Source organism: Notamacropus eugenii, chromosome 5 (genome assembly GCF_028372415.1).
Source record: "Notamacropus eugenii isolate mMacEug1 chromosome 5, mMacEug1.pri_v2, whole genome shotgun sequence".
Lineage (NCBI taxonomy): Eukaryota > Metazoa > Chordata > Mammalia > Diprotodontia > Macropodidae > Notamacropus > Notamacropus eugenii.
In genome coordinates this window covers 406,852,373-406,868,028 of record NC_092876.1, presented here as the reverse complement: position 1 = coordinate 406,868,028, position 15,656 = coordinate 406,852,373, and the positions used below count along the sequence as shown (strand labels likewise).

Here is a 15,656-nt window from a genome sequence, read left to right as displayed (position 1 = left end):
ATTCAATTAATTGAACTAGTATTTTTTTCAGCGTCTGGTGCCAATCATAACTTAGGTCAAATTTGTCTGACTTGACATATAATGAATAAATAATAAAGTGTGCCTTCTTTCAACCCATCTTTTTTTCTTTTCAACTTTTTCCCCCCAAATTATCCTACACCTCCCCCACTCATTGAAAAGGTAAGCAATGATATCAATTTATACATGTGAAGTGATACAAAATTTCCATATTCTCCATGTTACAAAAAAAAAGGAAACATAAACAAAGTGAAAAGTATAGCATTGTCTTTCAAGACAGTAATTGCTTATTGACCATCAAATACATGAAGAATAAATGCTTTCTAACAATTTTTAATAAAACGATTCTACAGTGAGGATGCTGGACAAAACTTGTCCTGAACTAAATTCTGCTTCCTTTCAGTTTTCAAGTGAAATCGAAGTACATTATATGTAAGAATCAATTATATGACATAGTTTTACAGAACAAAGGATGCCCTTGGGAGCTATTCCATATACTTTTTATGGGTAGATTTTGCAAGTTACAATAAGACCAATGAGCTTTTCTAATTCATCTAATGTAAAGGACCAGTTAGCACTGCCTGTTACTGGCCCCCAACATTTGCAGATTTTGGAATCTACCAAGAACTGACTCACTAAATTTTAAAAGCACAAAAAACACAGGACTTTTCTTGATGGCATAGGTTATCGAATATGTAGTAGGGTAAGATCAGAGTGTATTAATATTTAGCTATTTCAAGCATTCTTTTCTTGCCAAAAAGAACCATCTTTACCTTTCAGATATTGTGGTTCTTACCTCTTTTTATCATGTACTTGAGTCCCATGAGAACTTCGATTCTCATGACTTTTTAGACTATCAGCTGTAGAAGGAACTTAAGTGATAGACTTACTGGAATCAGATGAAGAATACTTTTTCTTGATTTCACACACTACAATTTTGGTAGTTATATCATAGAAAATCCAGTATCTTAAAGTTCATGTGTTAACTGGGACATTTCTTATTAGTTCTAAAATCTGTTCATCAAAGAATCTCTCAGACATTTTATCAGTAAGGATATAAGCACAACTATTTTATTGTGAAAAATCAAACTATAAACTCTTAAAATTTGAAAAATCAGGAAAAAAATTAGTAAAGTAGTAGAAACTACATGCTAAGATAAAATTTTATTTTACTCTAAAAACATATTATTCACAAAGTTTTATAAACATTTGATGACTTCTCTTGATGATCCACAGAAAAGACAACTGGCAAAGAAATGACCCAAGAGAAAATAAGCATAGCTGCAATTCATTGCATTCATAAGAAAAATGCAAAATGCATAAGCATATGTGTCACTTGACATGTGGGGTCCTTATAGGTAGAACCACATGTTTTATTTCTTTCATTATTTGAAAAGTCTTTAGAATGCTAATGTTGACAAGAAAGGTATAAGTCATGGGAGAGTAGAACCAAGACAAAGAAATAACAAGAAAAAGTATAATATAGCAAAGAGCGCAGAGAGAAGATGTGCACCTAATCAAGAAGGGATCTCAGGTACAACGCAGAAAGGTCTAAATGTGTGTAGTGCTCAGAAATAAATAGAAATAGCCAAACCTTTTGGATTTTCAAGTACCTAAAAATAATTTTGCATCAACTTACGTACCTGGTCTTTCTAGTGTTAATGCAACATTAATGCAACTTCACAATCTGGATTAAATTTTTTATCCAGATGGACAGAAATTTCTCACATTTCAACCGTTATTTTTTCTAGTTCTTAATTTCTATTGATATTTGTTTCTACATCACCTTTATTTCCAAAAATAAGCTACCTTGCTCTTCTATACACAGTAAGCTATTCCTTGCAACAAAACTTTAACAAGTTAAAAGAAGAACCAACAACAAAATGAATCAACACTTTAATCAAGTCCAAAAGTATAGGCAATGTTCCACATTCACAGACCTCCCACCTCACCTCCAAAGAACGGAAGAAGCTACACTTTCTCATTTCTTAAGGACAAAGCAGCTTGGTCATTATAATCATGCAGTGCTCAGTCAAGTCTTAATTTTCAAACAAATAAGTAATTCAAAATGAAGTGTGTGAAACAAAATAGAAACATACTCTGAAAAATTAAATGTGCAAATAATTTAAGTTTAAAGATGTATGTTTTTAGACTTTGGCAAGTCTCACCCCTCCCCCCCGGAATTCTCTCCTTCCTCATTTTTTTGCCTCTTGGTTTCCTTTAGATCCCAGTTAAAACCCCACATTCTTTGAGAAGCCCTTTTGCTAGTGCCTTCTTTCTAAAGTTAGTACTAATTTTATGTGTGCGTATCTCTATCTAGTCTCTCTCATTAGACTGAGTTTCTATGAGAATAGGGACTAGATTTTTGAACTTTCTTTGTATTCCCAAGCATTTAACACAATACGTTTCTAGGCACATTATAGTCACTTAATAAATGGTTGACTTGACTAAGGAACTCTGTTCTTTCTGAAATGGAATGGCATCAGACTACCTGTGAAGAGGCCTAGTTTAAGCCTTGCAGTGGCAGAGCAGCTTGATTCTACAGAGGGGCAGCACAGTTTATCTGCTATGCCACCTATCCAACAGAAAAGCCACAGCTATCATTAAAATTTATAAGGATGGTTTCTGAGAAATAAGTCATTGAGGCCCAACAATTCCAGAGCAGGGCACAAACTTGGGAAATGAAAAGGGTTGCACTATCAACACAACATAAAGCCAAACTGTAATTGTTATTATATACATACATGTGTATTTATGATTCACAAAGTAAATAATCTCATCTGATTCTCTCAATAAACCAGAGAAGTAAGCAATATAGGTATTATCATTTAACAGATGAAGAGATTGAAGTGTATGGCAATTAAGTGACTTGTATATGAACACAAGGTCACTAAGCACTGAGGCAGTATTGAACCTGTCTCCTTTGACTTTAAATTCACCACTTCACCACTAAACTAGTCAGATTCACAAATATTTACTGAGCCACAACTACATACACACATCATGCCAGGGACTGTATCCTTTTCTTTTCTGTTCAACCTTTCCATATTCATCCACACCGTCCATTGACAAGCTTTGTCCATTCCACCTCCACAACACAAGGTCATTCTGCTCATCTCTCACATTTAAATTCTGGTCCTAATAACCTCTCACTAAAACTAGAACAATAGCCTTCTGATGGGGCTTGCTCTCCCTCTGGGATCTCCTTTACAAATCTATCATCCACGCAGTGGTAAAGTTGATACTCCTAAAAGCAGAGATCCCACAGTTATTCTCCAGCGAGAGAGGTTTACCTGCGGTGTCAAAGACAAATTCCTAAATACTTCACAATCACTTCTTTCTGAACAGCTTTCATGTTGCTCCCACTCTTGCAAGCTATGTTCCAGCTAAACTAATCCCCATACACAATATTTCATCTCTTGCCTCCCTGCCTGTGTCTGTATTCATGCTCCTCTTACCTCCACCTCTGGGAATGTCCTGTTCAGCTCCTACAAGACGTTTTCCCTCTAAATATCAGTGTTTAATGCTTTCCCCCTGTCACCAAGAAAAAAAATTTGCATTTTATAAACATTTTGTACTTTACTGTATACATGTTGTTTACCTACAATAAAATGAAAGCTTCCTGAAGACAGGGACTGGTTTTGATTTGGTATTCCCTCAACCTATCCTAATAGAGTGTCTGGGCCATTGAAGGCACTTCATAAATGCTTGTTGAAGTGAACAAAGCATACAGACACATACACGCATATGTCAGTGATTATGATATAATGAACTTCCAACTTAACTTCATTTCTGTTGAAACAAATCAAACCAAATCCTCAAATACTATGTTTTATTAGACCTTTCAACTATATATACACTTTAAAAATGCTGTAACTTTAATTTCAACTTAATATAGAACTTTCAAAATAGAAACATCTTTAGTTCAGTTTCAATTTTTTCTTTCAGCATACAGACTGTTGACACAATTATGAACTAAAAATAAGTGAACATACTAATTGTGTATTTATTTTCCAAAGCATAGCAAGCTAGGAAATGCTAAAATTAATTTTCTTACCCTAAAAATATCCTGTGCACTTACTCTACATATCCCAGAAATACAATAAATAAGACAGTTCCCAATTATCCATGCTTATGGAAAATAGTGCTACAAATTCAAAGTTACAGCAGCATATAACTCCGAATATGTTGCACTTTTTGGGGTAGGGGGAGGAGGGGCTTGTCCTGGAGTTTCAACAAAGCTAACCCCTACCATGTATGTTCTACATCCCATCTCCTTTATCTCTGACCTCTATTAATTATTTGGTCTCTCTAATTAATCGTCAAACTTTTACTGGCTCCCCACACAACTCCTTAGCTCACAAATGTTCTTGGGTCTCTTTTGTCCTAAAAATTGCTTTCAGCTGGCTTTCTCCTCCAGTTTACTTCTAAACCTCCAGAAAAAGTTATCTTTCACTATACTTTACAATTCATTCATACTCAACTCTGTGCAATCTCAATTCCAAAACCACCAATTAACTGTAAAAGGAAAACTCACTTCTTTTTACTCATTTGGCACAAATCTTCCAGGGAGAAATTTATTATTAATACAAAGCAGGTTTTTGGAGGGAGAGAAATCTGCTGTGTAGAATCTCCCTTGCAAATTGAAAATCTCTCTGATGGATACAAGGCACTCTATCTCTGATATGTAATAGTAAAGGCAAATTCCAAAGAAAAATTAAAACATAAGTAAAAATTTCAATTTTAAGGCCTGAGTCATCAAATACAACAACAGAAATGCTAATGTTAGTGGGTGAGGGGAAGCAATTTTAATACCCTCTGAGATGTCTCACTGAAAAAAACAAGGTCACAGTCAAATCCCTCAGTTTAGCCCAGGACAAAACAAAGGAATACCTCCTCCTCTGAATAATAAAAAGGCAATTCCAGTTTTAGTCTTCTCCCTCTAAAGCAGAGAGATTTTTACTTGTGCTCCAAAGAACTCTTCTCTCCATCCCCATCCCAAGGTCCATGAACAATTAATTGTAAAAAGAAAAAAAACTAAATCTTTTTTTCAATATAATTGGTTTCTTTTATAATCCTATGTATTTTTTTTATGTATTTAAAAATATTATTCTGAGAAGGCATCCTTAGCTGTCACCAGACAGCCAAAGAGGTCCATGATACAATACAGATACAGATAACCTGCTGGCCACATTTTGACTTAGAAAACCACAGATTAATAGTATCTCAGTTGTACTTTATTTATTCCGTTAAACATTTCCAAATTACATTTTAATCTGGTTCTCATGCTTATTATAATAGGTAGTACAGCATCACCCACTCTATATCAGGCACTGTGCTAAGTGCTTCACAAATATTATCTTGATTTTCATAATAACCCTGGAAGGTATTATTATTATCCCCATTTTACAGTGAAAGAAGCTGAGGCAAAACAGAGGTTAGGTGATGCCCAGAGTCACACGTCTATTAAGTTTCTGAGGTCACATCTGGACTCAGATCTTCCTAAGGGTAAAAAGAAACAGTAAAAAAAAAAAATTCAATGACAATTATTTTATAACAATTTAATCAAATAGAAGTTAATACTCAGGGGCTTGGTAAAGAGTAGCACAATGACTATTAATTTCTGGTTACTTGATTAAAATCTCATTAAAAAAATATAATCAAAGGTTATTTTTAAAGTATTCTTAGGAAGTTGCCATCCAAGGTCCCCATGAGGCCTAAATTCTAAGAATGTTTTCAAGTGCATTTTCTGTCTTCCAAACCAAATTTTAAACTTTTGAAGAAGTTGGATGACAATGCTTCTGTCACTCCATGGCTGTCAGTAGAGTGCTGTGAACATAGAACATTGTAAATGTTATTTTTTAATAGTCTTTTTTTTTTCTATCACCATTTCCCTCTTTCTACCAACTAAGTATTCTCTCCAGATAAGACAGTAAGTGTTCTTTATAGGAATAAAGATTTCTTTAGAAGAGAAAGGGGGAAAGAGAAACGACTGAGCAAAACTAATTACATAACAATATTCCATACCCATATCCCCCCACTCCGCAAAGCTGAAGGAGGTGCTTTCTCTCAATTCTTTTCTGGGATCAAGCTTGTTCATTGTAATTACAACCCCATGGCTAACCAAATTTTTTAAAGGGGATGGAAGCAAACTTGAGCTGAAAAACACCAGTCTGAAGAGGTTAACTTCAATATCACCAAAGGTTCATCATTAGAAGACAATCCTGTTCTCACTTTAAGCAGATCAGTTAAGACTGAACCTTTCTCTCTCATAGATACGGCCCAGGTCTCCTCCTCCTTCTCTGTTTACATGGGAAGTCATACCTTTACAAATGTGGGTGCTCTGTCCAAAGGAATGAATTTGGAACACTTATACTTTTCAAGCTATCTTGGGTTTAGCGGCTAGATTTTGTTTCTCTACTTTTTTTTTTTAAATACTGGAACAATTAAGTCCTTTGTCTCACCTAATTTTCATTTATAATTTCTTCCAAAATGCACTCTGAAAATCCAGTCTTTCATAATGCTCACTGGAATCCAAATGGAGCTACTGGACTGTGCCTTTAAACCCAAATCATTCTGGTTTTCACTGATTAGCCAATAATAAGCCCCAGCCCAAGCCTCATATGCTCACTGTTTCATTTGAAGGTAATAACAATTGTTTCACTTCTGGCCAAAAACTCTGAGGATATTCCTCTCTCTGATTCTTTTGTGAAGGCAAAGCAAGCCATCTTTTACCTCGATTCTTACATAGCATTTAACTACTGAAGAGGTGTTGCCTCAGACAAACTGAGACCTGGGAAAGATCTCAGCTTAAAAGGGCCAAGGTCTCCCGTTGTATGCAGGGCCATTGCCAGTCTTGCCACTGGAACCTGATGACCCTAGAGAAGAGAGTGTGGCTGATGACTGTGCAGAGTTATGCCTGCCTTAAATCCAATTCACTTGCAAGTCATGACACCACAGTCCTGATGTCCATTAGTTCTCTTTAAGAAGGAAAGACTAACAATAACACCACAACCACAAACAAGATCCAGGTACCTGGAAAAACCATTTCACAGAAAAATTACCACACCACCCTCAGATCCTGTACTAGCTGTGCTTGCGGAGTGGATTTATAACTTGTAAAATTTTACACTGAACCTTAATTTCAATTTATGAGATTCAGCTCAACAGTCTAACTTCTTGAGAACTTTTTCCATCCTAGCATCTACCTTGTTAATTTCCAACGTTTGTGTCACATGTAAATTTAATAAGTATTCCAACTGTGCCATTAGCCAAGTCATGTCAGAAATCACTAAAGATCGTCCAAATGACACCAACCTATTAATGGCTATTATTTGAGTCTGACTACTCAATCAGTTCCAAAACTATTTAAACTGTACTAGCATCTAGCCTACCTTTCTCCACCTCATCTACAGAGGTATTAACACAATCCACTTTGTCAAATGCTATACAGAAACCTAGACTGTATCTTTAGCTTTCTCTACCTATCAGCTTAATAACTTTCAAAAAAGGAAATGAGGTTATTCTGGAAGGACCAGTTCTGGATAAAACCATTCCATCTTTGTAATCACTACACTTCTTTTTGTAATGTTTACTAATCATGCCTTTAATAATATTTTCTAGAAATTTACTAGCAATCAAAGTCAAGCTCACTTGTCTGTAGTCTGCATACTCCATCCCTACCTTTTTGAAATTTAAAACATTTGCCCTTCTCCAGTCCCGGGTAAACACTCCCATCCTTCATCAGCTTTCAAAGATAATTAACTGGCTTAAGCACTTCTTTCAAGTCAGTCATCAACTTACACTCTTCCTAGGCTCTCTATTATCTTAAGTTTCAACTACTTAATGGTCAATTTTTGCTATCCTTTCCACACCAAGGAGTATCATTCCTGGCAGAGAAAAGTGAAAGAAAATAAGAGTTAAATAGTTCTGCTTTCTATCACCCATAATAAATGTACCATCGACTTCAGCAGAAATCCCAAACCTATCCTCTTTTTCTCCCAAAAGATTACAAGAAAACAAAAACCTAACCCTTTCTGTAGCCTTAGCATTCAAGAGACGCAGTTCATTCTGGGCTCTTATTGCCTTACCACAATGCTTATAAGGCAGTACCATGTTTTTCTATTCATCCTCTATTACCTGCCCTTACTGCCAACCTCTACAACTTTTTGGAATCTAAGTTGGTTGAGAAATGGGCAATAATTTCATTCCCTCTTCCTTTTCAGTTTAACTGAATTAGATTCGTAAGACATCAAACAAATAAATATTTACTAGGCCTTGTTAGGCACATTCCATCTCTGACTAAGAGCACAGCTTTCCCACATTTAAAACCACAATCTAGAAAACCAAATCCCACTCTCAGACACCATCTTCTTAAACTAATCTGTTCACTTCTCACATCTGACTCTTTTGAAGACCTTGATTTCAATTGATAGCAGTAATGAAAATGCCACCTATGCCCCTAAAGTCTTCAGTTTCTTGTCCAGGATTTCAACATTGTATGCAGTATTGGATTGCTTATATAATAGCAAGAATCCAATTCTGGATTCCTTTTGGCAGGTATCAACTGTGCCCACTAGAATCATCAGAAGTGGAGAGTATTCATCAAATTTAATAAGTCACAGAACTACATGTCCTGGATACAAGTACAAGGAAAAAAGTAAACCTCCCTATTGTTGTCAACAACTAGTTGGAAGGGGAACTGAATAAGGTTGACAAAAATATTATTCCCACAGATCTCTACTCTTCAGTGAATCAAATGCACCTTGAGAAGCAAATAAAGGTATTGCTTGCAAAATTTGGTATATACCACTGAAATTGATTCAAGTCTCACAAATATCTCAAGTTTCCTCACACCCTTATTCCAGGGTTAATTTTCTATGTCAACCCTTTTATCAGTTCCTCATGCTTCTTGATTTCATCCTTTCTTGATCAGAAATCTTGAGGTATTACTGTACCTCAGTACCACTAAGTATGAAGTCATCAGCTATCATCAAATGTATCTCTTCTTCCCCTGATCCTTACTGGATGGCTTCTTCCTCAATGGCAAACAGTTGCCTTTTTTCAGAGGATCTGGATACTTAATATTTTTAAAGAGCCTCAATACCTATTAGCTGGCTCAGGGCTGAGAATTGGTTTTCCTCCACTCCTCTTTTGCATCCATTTGTCCATGATCCTCCAACTCCTCCCAAAAGTCAGGATTTCCCTTCTGCCTAATCAGATCCCTCTTCGTTTTGACACAGAAGTTCTTCTTCTTTTTTTTTTAAAAGGAATATGCCATTTGCAGGGACAACCTAAGAAGGGAACAGACATTCTTCAGGCCCTTTTACATTCTCCTCTAAGAAGAAATCAAACCTGTACTATGAGCATATATAATAAGTTACTTGACCATGACAGAAATATTTCATACCCCATGTAAGCCAATCTAAAATTCACCTTCCTACCTTACTGAGATCTTCAGTCGTATTTCTGCCAGCAGCTCTTTCAAAAATAAAGACTTGGTCATTTCACCAAGGCAACTTTCTCCTACTTCCTATAAATGATCTTATTGAAGTGGGTAACACTGAAAACTGGACCTGAATCAAAAACTTCCCCTAACTATCCAAAATGCTTAGGCCTATTAATTGGATTAATAATGTTTTGTAGTAATAGTGTGGATTTTACTTCTCCAAATTTTATTAGCAGAGAAGAAAACGCAAGCAGGAGAGTCGTTAAGATATAATGCACATGAGGTTGGGCTAGTCAGGTGGGCCACAAAAAACAGCCAAAGCAAACAATGGATTTACATGGCAAAAAGGAGGGAGATGTGAATGAACAGAGTAATGGAAAATGGAAAGAGAACTGAATAAGGATGATAAAAATAATATTCCCACAAATAGATATCTCTCTTCAGTGAGTTAAATGCACGTTGAGAAGCAAACAAAGGTACTGTTTGCAGAATTTGGTATACACCACTGGAACAGATCCAAGTCCCACAAATGTCTTCCCAAGTTTCCTCACACCCTTATTCTAGGGTTAATTTCTTATGTCAAACCTTTTATCAGTTCCTCATCTTTCTTGATTTATTTCTGTTAAGGGCACCACCATCCTGCCAGAACTCAGGTTAACAACCTCCACTTTTCACTCTCCTTCACTCCCTCATATCCCATAAGTTAACAAGTCCTGTCTTCTACTGCATCAACATTTGCTCATCTGTCCCCTTCTCTCCATCAGTCCACCACCCTAATTTAGGCTCTCAATAATTTTCATCTGGCCTACTCAGAGAGCTTCCTAATTGTTGCTCCTCAAGGTTCTCCCCTATCCAGTCATTATACACATAATTACTATGCCAACAGATCTGTTAAAAAACTTCAGCGATGCCATATTCCTTGAGGATAAAATACATATTACTTTTTGGTATTTAAATCTCTCAAAAATCTGACACTTGCTTCCCTTTTCAGGTTTATTTACAAATTAATCCCTTTCAGAAACTCTAAGTTTCACTAAAGCATTGCTGGTGGAGTTGTGAATTGATCCAACCATTTTGGAGAGCAGTTTGGAATTATGCCCAAAGGGCTATAAAAATGTGCATACCCTTTGACCCTGCAATACCACTTCGAGGGCTGTATCCTAAAGAGACTGTACAAATTGGAAAAGAACCCACATGTACAAAAATATTTATAGCAGCTCTTTTTGTGGTGGCAAAGAACTGGAAATTGAGGAGATGCCCATCAATCGGGGAATGTCTGAACAAGTTGTGGTATGTGAATGTAATGGAATACTATGGTGCTATAAGAAATGATGAGCAGGCTGACCTCAGAAAAACCTGGAAAGACTTATATGAACTGATGCTGAGTGAGGGGAGCAGAACCACGAAAACACTGTACACAGCTACAGCCACTTTGACAGACTTGGCTCTTCTCAGTAAGACACCTTCAAAAGGCTCAGGATGGAAAATACTTTCCACATTCAGAGAAAGAATTACGTGGTCTGAATGCAGATTAAAGGATACTATTTGCTCTCTTTTTGTTTTGTTTCTTCCTCCTAGTGGTTCATTCCATTGGTTCTAATTCTTCTTTGCAACATGACTAACATGAAAATATGTTTAATGTGAATGTATACATACAGCTTATATCAGATTGCATGCCATCTTGGGGAGAGGAAGGAGGAGGAGAAAATTTGAAACTCAAAAGCTTGTGGAACTGCAAGTTGTTAAGCAAAAATAAGTTAATTAAAAAAAAAAATCTAAGTTCCAGACAGACTGGTCTATAACCTGGTTTTTTATACATTCCCATTTTCCGCACAGGCTAACCTCCATTCCAAGAATGCATTCCTCCTTCCCTCAGACTCTTAAGAGTCCCTAACTTATAAACTAAATTGATACCTCCAATATGAGGTCCTTTCTAATCCTCCCAGTTGTGAGCACTCCTCAATAAAATTACTCTGCCTTTTTATTTACTTTGTATTTAGTTACATGTGTACACATTGTTTCTCACAAATATTATGTAAGTTCTTTAAAAATAGATATGAGAGGGGTTTTTTTGTCTTTCTATCCCTAGTGCTTAGCACAGTGCTTGGCATTGGGTATTTAATACTTTTGAAAGATTTCCTTTTTATTCACAAGGGTGAATAAGCTTAGAATGGCAAACAGCACATTACTAGAGCACCTGTAAGAGTCAAACTACCTACATAGAGAATAGGTTAAATAAAGATACAATTATGAGCTCAACTCTATAGATTACACAAAACTGATGACTGACCATACATGATAAACTGGAGCTTTCTACATTCTTTCTACTTAGTCACCGCCTAAGATGTCAACAGACAGGCCAAACTAGCTAGGAAGCATTCAGGGTCAAGCAGAAAAGGTAAAGTTGTGCTCTATCTTACCACACTTCAAAGTAAAGCGACTTCTAGATGAAACATTTTTGTTAGCTGTGCATAAATTAAATTATTTCTATGTGTAAGTAACTGCCATACTCATTTTTATGTTACTTTTGATGCACAATTTTAAAATGAAATACTCTAAGACAAAATAAGCTACTGAACCTTAAGAAAATCAATGACTAGTAATTAAGTAATGAATACTTACTTTATTATTACAGTAAAATGAAATTCAGAGTGGGAAAAGGCACAACTGGAATACATAAACTGAGAAAAGCCAGCTTTGCTCTGTGAATGACTGCAGAATGTAAGATGTACAACAAAATAAGAAGGATATGTGTAAGGTAAAAATAACAGAAATCACTCTTAACATGTAACAATTCCAGAAAGATAAGGTTGCTTTGTTTCTTTTTATGACCTATTTAGATACAATCTAGCTAAACAATGAGGCACATTGAACTTTGTGATTTGTACGGCTCATTAAAAAAATAGAATCCTACACTTGAATAGGCTCAACATCAAAGAGTCCTGGATGAACTAAAAAGCTACTCAGGGCACTGCCAAAATATGAATGAGTAAAATGTGATATTCTTTCTAGGGGCTTAGAAAGCAGGTTGATTACTTACTGCCTGTGTGATAGTGGTGGGCAAGTAATTTAACCTTTCTGGGAGTGGATTTTGAGTAAATCTGAAAAACAGAGATGGGATTTAAGATGAGATATTCTGTTTCTTCATCTACATGACCTCATAAGTATCTAATCAGGTACAGTACAGTTCTCTCCTGCCAGAAATTTGGTCTTCTAAGATTTAAATGTTTTAGAAGAAATTATTAAAGTGGGAATCTATCCTGTGGATTACAAAGTTACAGGGAAAAAAAGCAGAGAAGTGAACTCATTTTGGGACCAGCCTGGGCCTTCCAAATTTTCTTTCAAAATTTGCATTCCATTCATATGTGAAGCATTTAAACATATTCTAGCACTAAACTGCATGTAAACACAAAAAGCAATGGGAATAACACTCATCAGTGGCTAAAGTTTGCTACTGCAAACTTGCATCATCATCAAATCTTTAATCATACCACCACCAGTTATTTCTGTTAACAATAATTAAAAGATAAACATAATACTAAAGTTTAGCATATTGAGAATCAAAAGAAAAAGACACTAATCATAGTAGCATTTCTTCTGTTCTGGTTTCATAAATGGCCACCTTTCTTTATTATTAGTGTTTCTTTTACTGTTCCCATTATTGTTAATATGGTGGTAACTGAAATTAGGTCCCTTTGTAAATGATATTTCCAACTGGAAAGGAAGGAAAACTTCTACACAACATGTCAGAGACGCAGACTTCTGTATTTTAAACTAACCTAAGTATCACATGGAAGCACTTATTAGACATAGGTAAATATAGCCTGTCTCACTGTAGAGCTGCACACATCCCAAACCTTGTCAGTGTATATATTACTGAAAGTCCTTTTGCTAACCCTTCAAATCGGTAGAATTCTGCATACTGTTCTTTTTTTTGTATTTCATGACTTGAGAGTGGAATCTATCCTCTAAAAGAAATACTCTCTTACAGTTCAGAGCTGGAAACCAGGAGGCAGGATTGCCATCCCTTTGATATCACTACACGTGGTCTTTCTAGTCCCTGAATTCAAAACCCTAAGGGAGAGAAAACCAAATTCATATAGATTTCTAATAATTAATATTCATGGTTGCTTCATAATTTCCTCATGCCATTTCAATACCATATATCTGATTTCAAGTTACAACACTTTTCTAAAAACATCAAAGCTTGTATCTTGAACACAGCAATGAGTGAAAGTCAGTAGTCTCATTAAGTAACCTGTTTTCCACATGCTGCCTCAAGCTGAGGAGGAATTTCATGACAAGGAAAGATTTTTCCAGTGCATCTTCCATAAAATTAACAGACGCAGAAAGGTAAGACCGAGCTCTCCTTTCCAACACCTGGAATGAATGGTGGCTCGCTGCATACTGAAAGACACTCTAATGTTACTTACAAGAAAAGGAAATAATCGTCCCTACGGAGACTCCAGTGACTCCTCTCACGTGGTGTACAAACATTAGCAAAACCTCATACTAACGACAGAACCTTTCTTCATTAAAAACTAAACTCTTAAAGGAGCTGTTATCAAGAAACAATTTCTTTGCTCGGTCCTTCTCTTACCTCCTTTTTGAAGGGGCATTTCATAAGCAACAAAATCACAAAAAAAAGGCTGGTCCCAGAAGGAAAACTAAAAACCGTGACAAGCTGGATAATGAGACCATGAATAAGTTCGCTCTGAGAGGTATCTACACCGGACGATCGAAGGCACAGGAGCGTGTGTGTGACCAGCTCTCTCACAGGAGAAACACTAAAAGCTTGACAGCAGGATGCAAGTGCGGGTAGAGGAGGAGAACCCCATTTCCCTCTTTCCTACAAGCCCAGAGAGGTCCGGTAGAGAGGTACAGCTACGACGGAGAAAGGAAGGAAAGGGCTCGCCCGAGGCCGGCATCCTCCTTCCCCGACGCCGATGGTCACTCTCTCGGAGCCTCCGTGACCCGGCTGACCCCGGCCCACCAGCGGGCCCCACGCCCCTAGGTATCGCCTCGAGCCCCTCTCCACTCCCTCACACCCCCTCAACCACAAGGACTCAATCCCGGGGACCCTCCGCGCAGGTCGGGGCCCCTCCGGCTCCCAAGTCCCCATTTCCCTCCACCCCACCCCCACTCCCGGACCGTAGAAAATAAGGGCTGGGGGTGGAGACTGACCCCGGGGCGGGAAAGGGAAGATCCGGCCCTCCCCTCCGGGCCCGGCCGGCCAGTCCGCCCCAGCACATGGTGGCTTCACTTCGGCGGCCCCCGCCTCCGACCCCGGCTGACCCCGGGGGGCCCCGTCCTCTCCCCGGCGAGCCGGCAGGTGGGCGGGGGTCTCGTGACCTCCTTCCCCTCCTCAGAGCAAGACCGGTCCGCGCAGACCCCGCGCGCCCCCACCGAGCCGCCGCCGCCGCTACCTGTCCTCGTTCCTGTTCTTCTGCTTCTTCCCCATCGCGTGACAATGGCCTTCGCGACTCCAGTACCTTCGTTCAGCCCCTTACTGACCCACAGCCCCCTGGCTGGCCCAGCTCTCCGGCCTTCCTCTTCCGCCGCCGCTTCTCGGACCCGGCTCACCACAGACCCGAACACGGGGACAGGGCACATATGGTATGAACTCGCACAGCGCAGGCGCAGCGCCCCCGCCACCCTGGCGTAGGGACGCAAGGCGTCTCATAGAGTTCTACGTTTGAGGTAGAGCGTCCCCAGACGCCAGCGAGGATCGCTGGGTGAAGAGAGCGCATCCTACCGGTAGGAGTCAGAAGTGCAGAGTAGCGATTACATAGCTGGGTACCTTCCACTACAGAAGCCCCGTACACAGCTGTTAAATCTTTTCTGTGACTGTTCTGAGATGAAGTTCACATAATCCTTCCAAGTCAGTCCAGCCAGCGCTGGAGAGCAAACTTCCGGACGGTTGTTACATCACTTGGAACAGAAGAACTTCTGTGATCCATCTGGTCTTCGTTCCACTGTTTAACGTCTGTAATTCTGTCATTCTGGTCAGCACCACGTCCGACCTTTCTATGGAGGAGATCTAAGTTGGACACTGCACAAGGGTACATGATTTATGGAGCTACTCAATAAAAAAAGCGTATACTGAGCTTGTCCCCCAAAGAGAAAAGGTTGAGGTTTTTTTTTTTAATCCTGACTCCTATCTGGAAAAATAATACCAGAAAATATGTTC

General features: G+C 38.2%; 1 protein-coding gene across 4 annotated transcripts in view; it reads right to left on the bottom strand.

Annotated features, from left to right (window-relative positions):
• EIF5B (eukaryotic translation initiation factor 5B) overlaps positions 1-15,588 on the bottom strand; it is a 73,762-nt gene extending 58,174 nt beyond the window's left edge. For 2 of the 4 annotated variants that reach the window (XM_072616819.1, XM_072616820.1), the window contains exon 1: positions 14,893-15,588. In XM_072616819.1, coding sequence (XP_072472920.1) covers positions 14,893-14,927 — 35 coding nt within the window. In that variant the 5' untranslated portion in view covers positions 14,928-15,588. The other 2 variants (XM_072616821.1, XM_072616818.1) reach the window with 2 other exon arrangements.
• Positions 15,589-15,656: the final 68 nt, after the last annotated feature.